Source organism: Ammodytes marinus, assembly GCF_949987685.1.
Source record: "Ammodytes marinus genome assembly, chromosome: 2".
Classification (NCBI taxonomy): domain Eukaryota; kingdom Metazoa; phylum Chordata; class Actinopteri; order Uranoscopiformes; family Ammodytidae; genus Ammodytes; species Ammodytes marinus.
Genome location: NC_137231.1, coordinates 10,030,167 through 10,040,616, shown reverse-complemented (window position 1 = coordinate 10,040,616; position 10,450 = coordinate 10,030,167). Strand labels below are relative to the sequence as shown.

The following is a 10,450-nucleotide window of genomic DNA, read 5'->3' as shown; positions in this document are numbered from 1 at the left end:
CCATCTTTTGAGCAATAATGCATTGACGTCACTAGCCCATGTAATCGGACATAATAAAAGGTAATAAAAGCTCTCATAAGCCAGTGGGGTGATGAGCTGCAGTGGGCTACTGTAGGGCCCGACAAAGAGAATAATTGTTTCATTCCATTATTTTATCAAGATGCAAACGAGCAGTACAGCCAGAGAATGGGCAGAGACAACAGCATGAACACCTGTGAAATGTCATCAAATACTACAGCGATGCAACAAATGTTAAAGTATAATCCTCAGCTAACATGGAGTTGATTAATGAACACATTTGTGTTTCTTTTTTGTTCAATTGACTTGTAGCTGTTTGTTATTATGGTGAAATTTAACAGTGAAAAAGTAGCAACTGCCCTGGGGTTGCAGACCATTAATGTGGTAATAAGGGTATACTTTGTGAGATCATTTGATCACTTTGCTGATTACTGTGTGCAGGCCCAACCAAAAATAACTGAAATGTTATGGTCTTCAGGTGGTTCTTGCATTTGTGAGGCCCTATCTTATAGTGTTCCAAAGTCTAAATTCCCCTACGTTCATATTTCTTTCGATATATTCTTGCATGGTGCATAGCCAAATCTGTATGATCAAATAATCACAATCTGACTCACATACAGCAAACTTGGTGCATGAGTGCAGCATTTCAATGTAGAATTATCGGCTGGTTTGTGGGACTCAGGGCAAAAAAGGGAACAGGTGTGTGTGTGTGTTTTGGGGGGGGGGGCTCAATGGGTCATTCTTGCCCTGTGGACGAATAGCAGGTCAATCTGGCCCTGGATAAAGTAATATGCATAGAGCATAATGTAGTGTCTGAAGACTTTTTTCCTAGCCTATATTCCACTATTTTTATGGATGTTTTGTCTAAACCTAGAAGGGGTTTATTTTCTGTCTGTTACATATTTCGCATATTGGACCACCATCTCTGTTCTGTAGCCAAATGATTGTAACAGTTGCTTATGGGGGAATTTTTCATTTAGGCCTATAAGGGGGTCCGTGATGCCTTAGGCTATCTATTTGATCTGTCTATGTCATGGAAAAGTTTGCCGACTGGTATCCTTACTACCTTCCTCACCCACGTCATTGCCAGATGAGACAAGCTTTCACATCAATGAAAAGGTGACGCGCTCTGCAGCGACGTGTGTGCAACTCTGTTCCGTTGTCTGCGCGCGTTGCCGCACCAACATCAGTCATATGGGGGAAATGTAGCCGAACTTAACGCGGACTGGACAGACGGGCTCTGATTTATGCTAATATGGGTTTACAATGGAGAGTAAACCTTGTGCGATGTGGATGATCAACCCACCACCACCGACACAAACTAGACTATAGATCCGCAGCAATGAGCTCCTCCTTGCCAAAATCTGAATCCACGACCTCCTTACTGAAATCATCCTCTTCGGCGGCTGCGAGGAGACCAACGGTGCACCCGGAACGCACGGCAGAGAGCCGAAGAAGTCAGCATCAGCATCAGCATCAGCACCAGCACCAGCATCAGCATCACCACCGTCCCGCCGCGCTCCACAACAACAGCCAAGCCGATGAGTCTTTCTGGTCGGCCGAGTGCGACATCAGTGCGCGGAGACCCCTGTGCCATCCGTCCCTCGTCGGCAGCCCGGACAGCAGTAGTAGAAACAATGCAGCCATCTCTCGGGACAAGTGTAAGTCACATGCGCCTCACAGCAGCCAAGTTCCCAACCCGCCGGAGACAACAAACGGCGAGGCGGGCCGAGGTGTGAGGGAGCGCTGCAGGTCATCCAAACAACCCACACACCGGCACCACCACCGCAGGAAACACGCCCGCGATGACCGTCCACCGCCGGGAGCAGCAGCGGCAGCATCAGGACCACCACTGCCTGAACCTGAGCACCCCCCCCGCCGCTGCCACGCCACGCACGCCCGCCCGGTCCCCAGGGTGCCCTCCCTGTCGGACAGCAACGACGACAGGGCTCCTCTCTGTGAGCCGAGGGAACACAAAGGGGCCCGTTTGGCTTTAAAGAAAAGCGGCGCTCAGGTCAGCAGCAGTCCATCCCCATCCTCATGCTCACATGTCCCGCTGTCCAGCAGGTCCTCTCGCCGCTCCCGGAGGTCCAGCGCTGCCTCCTCCGCATCCGATATCAATTTACGCACTATTATTAATTCACTGTTTGGGCAGGTAAGGCCTTCTGACATAATGGAAATTATTGTATCAAGTGTGTTGCTGTTGTTGTCTGAATTAAATCACTTCCACAGTTCAATTAGTTATGTGCATATGATGAGTGTGTGAGGTGCATGCTTCTGGAAATATTGGACCACTGACAAGCTGTGACACCCCAAACCTAAATCCCATTTTATGTCTTAAAATACACCTGTGCTGTGGGTTGTTGGACTAATAGAAGGCTTGCCAAAATATTTTTGATTTTACAAACCAATTTGAATGGGTGACACCGCATTATATCTCTGCAGGCTTCAAATATATGAAATACCTTAAATTGACTTATAGGCTTTTCTTTGCAGAAAATATTGTTTAGTTGTTGGGAATGTTCTACAAATTTGTACACATACTGTGTATGATGCAGTTAACTGTGGCCACTAGCTCCACGGAAGTCCTGTTTACAATCAATATACTATAATGTGCTCTGCGATGCAGTCTGGCAACACTGTCGTTTCTGTGCAGGCTATATAGAAATAATAACTTCCTCTCCATTCATGTCTTATGTAATTTGTAAAAATCCATTTCTACCTCCTACAGACCTTCTCAATAGTGCAGTCCTTTCTTCTTGAAGTGGATGTGCCAGGCCGGATGAAATGTTCCGCCACAGAGAGGTGGAGATCTCTGATGTGCTAATGTATTTTTAGTCAAAGACAACTATAAATATATATTCATGTTCCTGCATCGTGTTTCATTTGAAGGAAATCCCTGTTATGATGGTGGGTGATGGAAGGTCTAGTTTGAGCTACTTGCACACAAAAAAAAACTCAGCTAAATGTGCTTGGGTTCTTACCAGGGATGTGATCTTGCATAACTTTAGCTCGATGAGCTAAAGTCTGTGTAAACGACCAGTTTCCGTTTTACATTGCAAATCCCCAGCTCCACGTTGCTCGCTCAACTCCTGATAATTTTTTATTTACTGGGGGCATTTTACTAGTCTCTTCCTCAGAAGTGTAGCGTATACTTCAGAGTTTAGTTTTTTCCATGTAGGGTGCTTGGGTTGTTTGCTGATCATTAATCGGGGGATGATTTACATATGCGATGGTGATCATCCATTGTGTCTTCAAGAGAAAACTAAATATTCTGGTACTTATAGTATGAAATCCTGTTCTACAAATAACCCATGAGTCAGTCTGCGAGCAGCTCTGCAAAAACATTAGTGTGACCTGTAAAGGGTCTTTGATGAGAAAGCTAGATGGAGAGGAGTTTGATTGCAGGCAGAAATGTAACACATGGCTGGAGAGATACAAGCACTGCCTTTGGCATTTTGTCTGAAAAATGTAATCAGATTGATATGGATTTTTTACAGCTCTAGCTGAAAGAAATGTTTCTAAATACACGTGAACAGATGGTGATCAGGTCCCTGGGGATGAGAATTGCTTGAGTCCTGTCATGAAGGGAACTGTAAACTAATTGTTTAGGCAGAAAAAAAGATTATCTTAGGAGAAACATGAAATTATATTTTTTAATATTCTTCTTTCAGCAGATATACAGCGTCATGCACATATAAAATGTCACCGTAACAGATGGGCTATACAGCAAGTGCATTCTTTACACAGTCATTGTCTTTAAGTGGTTCCTTATCTTTGTTGCCATGTGGCGGCTCTTGGTCAGAGTGACCTTGTCTTTTCCTGCAGAGGGCAGAGGATGACGTGTGGGGGTGTGAGGCAAGAAGAACAATGGCGTGTGCAGAAATGTCACGTGCATAACGCAAATTCAAATGCAATCTCAGTGTTGCCAATTGGCAAATAAGTCTTGCACTTGAGAGATTGCAGGTGAGGAGGACAGCAAAGACTGGAAATAGGTCGTCACACAGTGTTCTAGAAAATAGCAAACACTTTGCAATATGTGTGTGGGACCCTGAAGCAGAGGTTATTCGTCAAGTGCAGTAATACTGTGTTTTCCTGCAGGAAAGCTGGCAATCCCTCTACCATTACTCTTGTCGATCCCTGTGTTTAGTGCATTTGCATATGTTTGTTTTGTTCACAGAATAGATATAACAGTCTGGTCAGTGTGACAGTTGGGTAAAATATCTCACAGACAGTGGACCCTCCCCTCTTTTCCTTTAATAGGCATGATACCTTCCTTGGCCCACTTCCCTCTCTGATTTAGTTTCTCTTACACACTCTCATCTCTCAGTCAGTGGCACTCTCTTACTGTTGCTACATTCATTTACTCCAGATAGAGCAGTATAGTGCAGTTTACTTCTTTTCTACCAGCTGTAGGTTAGCACCTTCTTCATGGGTCTTGCTGAAACCAGAGTTTGCGCACCTCTCAAAATCGAGACCGCAAACTTACCGGAGAGAAAGTCCCCATGGTCCTTTTTAGTGCCTCTGTTCTCCTTTGGTATGGGAAACTGCGTAGACTGGCCCCTGAAAACGGTAGGGTTTTTTACAGTGTTATGCAATATTACTCCCAGTCTATCTTGATTTTGTTTGCAGTGCATTTGAAATTTAAAATTTTTATCGGAATCTCGCCTAGTTTTTTTGCACTTGGGCTTCATCTTTTTAATGGAACTCCTGCATGGATCTTGACGAAGCCTCTGATGATATCATCGCCACAAGTTTTAGAAGTGTTTTTTACCTTTTTTTTCATGATTATCCATAAACAGTGTTTCTTGTGTGACATGCCTTTATAGAAACATTCAAAATCTCTATGTGACACGATTATAGCAGACTAGGTTTTACTCACATACACACTGTTTAATGTTGATGGCTTTCACAATGGAAATTCCTTAATGAATTGAAACTGATTCTGTGCTGCTTGTAGTTGGCTCTATGATGCGCTTTGTTTATCATGTCACAGTACTGGCTTCAGTATTTGGCAGAACCTTGCTGTGTAACAGGATTTTTTTTTTCTTAAAGGTGCTAAATGCCTCAGAAGAAATCATGTCCTAGTGGTTTCAAGAGCATAAGGTCTTTTTGTGATCACAACACATATGGCTTTTCGCTGGTGCTTTAGTTCAGGTTTTTTTCGCTGCTTCAGAGTATGTTTACTGTCCCTGTGACAGTGTATAGGAGTTAGGTGCCAATCCCTAAAACGCGGCAAGTAAACTGTTATGAGCCATGAGTGGAAAGTTGGCAGCAGGCTGTTTCATCAATGCAATTACATTTCTGTCTTGTTTTGATGTTTCTGACATTGTTCCTCGCCCATACACAGTTGCGAAACACACAACACTTTTACAGAGAAGTGCAGTTCTTTCTAAGCATTTAATGGATACCCTATTTTCATAATTCTCTCAACTTGTATCTTTATTCCATTGTACACCAAAGCTGCTACAGATCTCTAACTTTGTCTCTGCACCCCTCTGGAAAGACGCTCCAGGATGCTGACAGGAGATTCAGAGGGGTGCTGTCCTGTGAGGAGATTGGCCAGGCAGGGTATCTCTGGCCTTATCAGGAGTCCATTGTTTCCGTGTCAGAAAACTGCATTCTCGTGAGCAACATACAGGGGCAAACCTGTGTCTTCCTGAGTAAAGGCATGGCCACATGCAGGCAGGCTGTACGTAAGTCTTGTCAAACATCCATTGTTTATATAAATATATACATATGTCTGTATTTATATCATTATCATTACCAAACAATCTGCTGCAACAACTATCACTGCTATGTTGTTGAGACAGTCTCAATTATTTCCTTCATAATATTTTACCATTTCCTCTCCTGCTGCTTTTGACTGGTAACTTGCCAGCTGTCATAGGGAACACACAGGTTTGGTAAATGGCTGAGCCTGGAAGCTCACCATTCACTTAAAGAGTTTTTAGGTGCATCGATAATAGTAATAGCTAAATACACTTCTCATCTACATTAGTTGAGCATTCTTCAACTTTTTAGTTGTAAACAGTTGCGCCCATGCAGATGCACCTTTGTTTTGTCCCCACCGGCTGCCTCTCATAGATTGGTTAATCTGTATGTTGTATAGTGAAAGAACAACAATCTTAAAAAAATATTTTTGACATTTTGGGATAGACTCTTATGTTTGTTCTTGCCATGAGTTCGATGAGACAATTGATATCAGTTATGCTTTACGTACGTTTGTCGGTTAAATATATAGCTGCAGCCAACAACTGGTTTGGTAAGGTAAACTTAGCTTAGTTTAGCTTTGCATCAAAACTAGAAACAGGGAAAATCAGCTATGCTGTGCATGTCCAAAGTCACAAAGTCTGCCTACCATCACCTTCTAAGCTTCCTAGTTAACAGGTGACATTTTGTTTGTTTATTCCATACAAAAACCAAAGTGCTAAAACATGTTGTGGTTTAGAGGATGTTAATTGCTGGACTATTTTGTTTGCCAGGCCTTGTTAATACTGTTCCTCCTTTTTGTCCACTCTTTGTGCTAAGCTAAACTAACTGGGCATATAGGCTGTAATTTCATATTCACCTTGCAGACATGATATTGGTATCCATGTTCTGATGTAACTCTGGGTAAGAAAGTGAATAAGCATGCTTTCCTGAATGTCAAGGTATTTATTTGAGAACCGCTGCCTATTCCTCTGTTATAGCCACACCAGTACAATCCACCGCTCATATGTCTCCTTGTCTACACCATTGTATGATTTCTGAACAATCAAGCGCAGTGATTGCAAGTGGATTGCATAAGAAAGTGAGCAGCCTTATATTGTCTCACTTTAGCGATGGGGGGTTTGGCAGAGTGATATGAGTAAATTGATCAGGCCTGGGGCATCAGTGTAAGTGATGATAGTTGATGCACTGACAGTTATGGATTGACAGACTCACAGGCAAATGCAGATGCTGCATGAATATGGATGGTTTGGCGGGCTTTGCTTCCCGTGGGCTCATGTGCCTCCTGTGTTTTATGATGTCAGTGGTTCCGGTTAGACAGCTCTGTGGGCCTGACGTCAACACTCGCTGTTGTGTTTAGACTTCTCACTGCTCCTGCTGTTAACCCCTGATGGTTCTGGGATATGTCTGCCTCTCTCTCTGCCCTTTAAAGGTTGCATTGTATTCTAAGCAAGCGCTGGAAAAAAAATAGGAACATTCACATTCTTCCCCGAACTTGAGGTTTATGGTTCCCGGTCATGCTTCATAGCGATCATCAGCCTATTAATATGTGGAGCCTTCGTCATCAAGATGTGGAATAGCTTCGGTGTTAACATATTTTAGCGTGAGGTGTCCTTAAGTTGAGGATCACAACAAGGCTGAGGATTGTAATGGAGAAGATGGTCGATTAAGGTTTGGGAATCATTCGAGTCACAGCGCTGTCAGCGGTATGTTTACATGTAGCTCATACACAGAAGAACGTGTTTGTTATGATGTGTGAACCTGACTGCTTTGTTCATGTGTTGTGAATTGGGTGATGTACTGACCTATGAATGAACTGTATTTATTTGTAGGACAGAGAGCTGCGGCCAGAGGAAATGGATGGTATGTTTCTCCTTCTTTGCTGTATAATTTTTTTTTTCATAATGATCAAACACCACAGTGTTGTCATGGTAGGCTATACTTTAAAGAACAACCATATAATGATAAGATGAAAAGAACAACGTTTTTAGTGCTGCCAAAATGTATATATTTTTTTAAAGACATGGATGTGAAACTAAATTAAATTAAGTTACCAATTATACTTCTTTTCTTGCACAACAGAGTTGCGGGATGCTTTCAAAGAGTTTGATAAGGACAAGGACGGTTTCATCAGCTGTAAGGACCTTGGAAACTGTATGCGAACCATGGGATACATGCCAACTGAAATGGAGCTGATTGAGCTGAGCCAACAGATTAACATGAACTGTAAGTACTCAACTGTCTTATGTATTTATATGTTGAGCAAAAAACAATAATAATAAAAATGCATATTGTGGTTTTAAACTGTGCAAAAATCTCTTTTTTCCAAAGTAGGAGGTCATGTTGATTTTGAGGATTTTGTAGAGTTGATGGGCCCAAAACTGCTCGCCGAAACTGCAGACATGATTGGGATAAAAGAGTTAAAAGACGCCTTTAGAGAGGTAAGAGTCTCTGGATCGAATCATTGGGTTCTGTAGCTCTGGTCATGTTGTGAGATTTACAATTTAATTGTGCAGTTTTAATGTTGTTCTGCTTTCTGTTTGCAGTTTGACACTAATGGAGATGGTGCCATAAGCGTATCCGAGCTCAGAGATGCAATGAGGAAGTTGCTGGGACATCAAGTGAGTTTTTTTTTTTTATCTCATAGCCTATATAACAGAGAATATCTCAACTATTCTTGAATGAATGTATAGTAGTCCATTTACTATCAGGCAAATTTTTTTTTCCAGGTGGGTCTAAAGGAGGTAGAAGATATTCTGAGGGAAGTTGACTTGAACGGTGACGGGCTAGTTGACTTTGAAGGTAAAGTAACCCTTTGACAAACTTCTGATTTCAGGTAGGCCTCTACTGTGGAGTTTAGAGCAACTTCTGCATTGAGTCATTCTCCTCCTCTCTTTTCGCAGAGTTTGTACGAATGATGTCTCGCTAAGATCATAAAATGATCGGTCCTGAATGTGAAGCTGTGTCCATACTTGACCGAGTATGACGAGGACATGCTACGATCTCTGAGACACCCCAATCTGAATGACACTGGAATTAAAACTCCGTGAATGTTATAGAGCGAGGAGGAGTGACCTCACACTTTCAGTCAATAAGTGTTCTTCCTGAAAAGTCTCCAGTTCAACCGAGGCAGAATTTTCTGTAGCCATAGCTGATGAATGTCCAACTTTTATTGTTTGCACTTTAACTCTCACACTAAAATAACTCCCGGAGTGTGTGGATAGATTGCTGGTGTTTTGTCTCAACCTCAATGTGGTAAAACGTTAAGTGTCCTGCATGTTGTCGCCTTTGATGTACAACTAAGTCAGGATGAGAGAGTGAACATCCGTAGAGAAGATGTGAAAGATCAGTGCACTGTTGAACATTTCGGTACGTTTTCACACAGTATATGAGTTATCTTAGAAATTGTGCGTCCTTTGTGTGACATTGGTGCTCCACCCAGGAACCCATGTGGCAATATAACACCTGTATTGTAACTGTGTGACCATCTGTGATATTTCACTGTGCCAGTCCAGTCTTATAAGGGCATCACTGTCCAACAAATATGTGCAACAAAGAAGCAGATCTCTGATATTTATGAGAAACAGAACTCTGAAATACATTGTATGTGTTATCTGCTATTGTCTTAGATTCCGGGCAGTGGAAACACTATTTGTGTAATGTATGTGTGTAGTGTAAATGGTGACAAATTGGAGTTCCAAGTGTGTTCCGAGTGTTCAACCTAGAACTGGGAACATGTCATGTGTGTTTGTTTGTTTGTTTGTTTGTTTGTTTGTTTGTTTGTTTGTTTGTTTTAATTGCCCTGTCTGAGATCACACAGTAGGAATGACATAGGCTATGTCAAGTGTATTAACAGTAGATGTGATTATGTTGTACCTGTACTGTGTGTCATGTCAATATGATTGTAGTTGTGGTAATGTTCCACACATCAATGTTGTCGAAGCGATTTTTATGCATGCCAAAGAGAGAAATGTAATCAATTCAGTATGCACATTTGCATTTTTGTCCAAGAGAGTAAACAAAATATTTCGCCAAGATAACTGTAGAAAATTAAAGGTGTTTACATTTGAAACTTCTGTGGTGATGTTGCTAGATGTAAATTCATGCATTGGCTTTTACTTATCCCTGCAGGGTCACAGGGGGCTTAAGCCACACTGGGAAAAAGGCGGGCAACACTGCACACAGAGACAGGCAACCATTTACGCTCACATTCACATCATTTTTTGAGGTCACCAATAAACCCATGCATGCAGGCACAGGGAGAACATGCGAAATCGACACAAAAGGGCCCAGGTTTGAACACAGATATTTCTCGCTGTTAGACCACAATAAATGTTGCCCACAATATTGAAGAAAATGGTTTCAAAGCCCTCGAAAGAAGAGGAGATTGTTGCAGGCTAAACAACACCCACATGAAAGTGCAATGTTTTACTACTGCCTCTGGGCCACTTGGAGAAACATTGTTGAAAGCAGCAGCAACAAGCTGACAGCAACAAATGTTTGCACATATGATTGAACAGAGTAGGCTGCTTTAGCCTATAGATTGTAGCCTACAAAACAGTAGGCCTATGAATTTGTAGGATTTTGTAACCCTATTTGAAGGACTAAATGTGGCCTATTGCAAATCTACAGCTCAAGCTGTATTTATAAAAGGCTGTTTGTTTGCTTTAATGATCAAGTAGCCTATAGCCTAGTTCAGTGTTAGGTAAAATAATAGCCT

At 42.1% G+C, this 10,450-nt stretch overlaps 1 protein-coding gene across 2 annotated transcripts; it reads left to right on the top strand.

Annotated features, from left to right (window-relative positions):
* Positions 1 to 1,360: 1,360 nt before the first annotated feature.
* Positions 1,361 to 8,659, top strand: cabp1a (calcium binding protein 1a; the record flags this gene model as incomplete). 2 transcript variants are annotated; one of them, XM_080046373.1, is made up of 8 exons in its annotated part: positions 4,450 to 4,590; positions 5,525 to 5,710; positions 7,563 to 7,593; positions 7,813 to 7,956; positions 8,062 to 8,171; positions 8,277 to 8,351; positions 8,460 to 8,532; positions 8,634 to 8,659. In XM_080046373.1, the coding sequence occupies 8 exons, from the start codon at positions 4,450 to 4,452 to the stop codon at positions 8,657 to 8,659; spliced, it is 786 nt and encodes a 261-aa protein (XP_079902499.1). The 2 variants fall into 2 exon arrangements, with proteins under 2 accessions (XP_079902498.1, XP_079902499.1); XM_080046372.1 differs by lacking the exons at positions 4,450 to 4,590; positions 5,525 to 5,710 and adding an exon at positions 1,361 to 2,173.
* Positions 8,660 to 10,450: the final 1,791 nt, after the last annotated feature.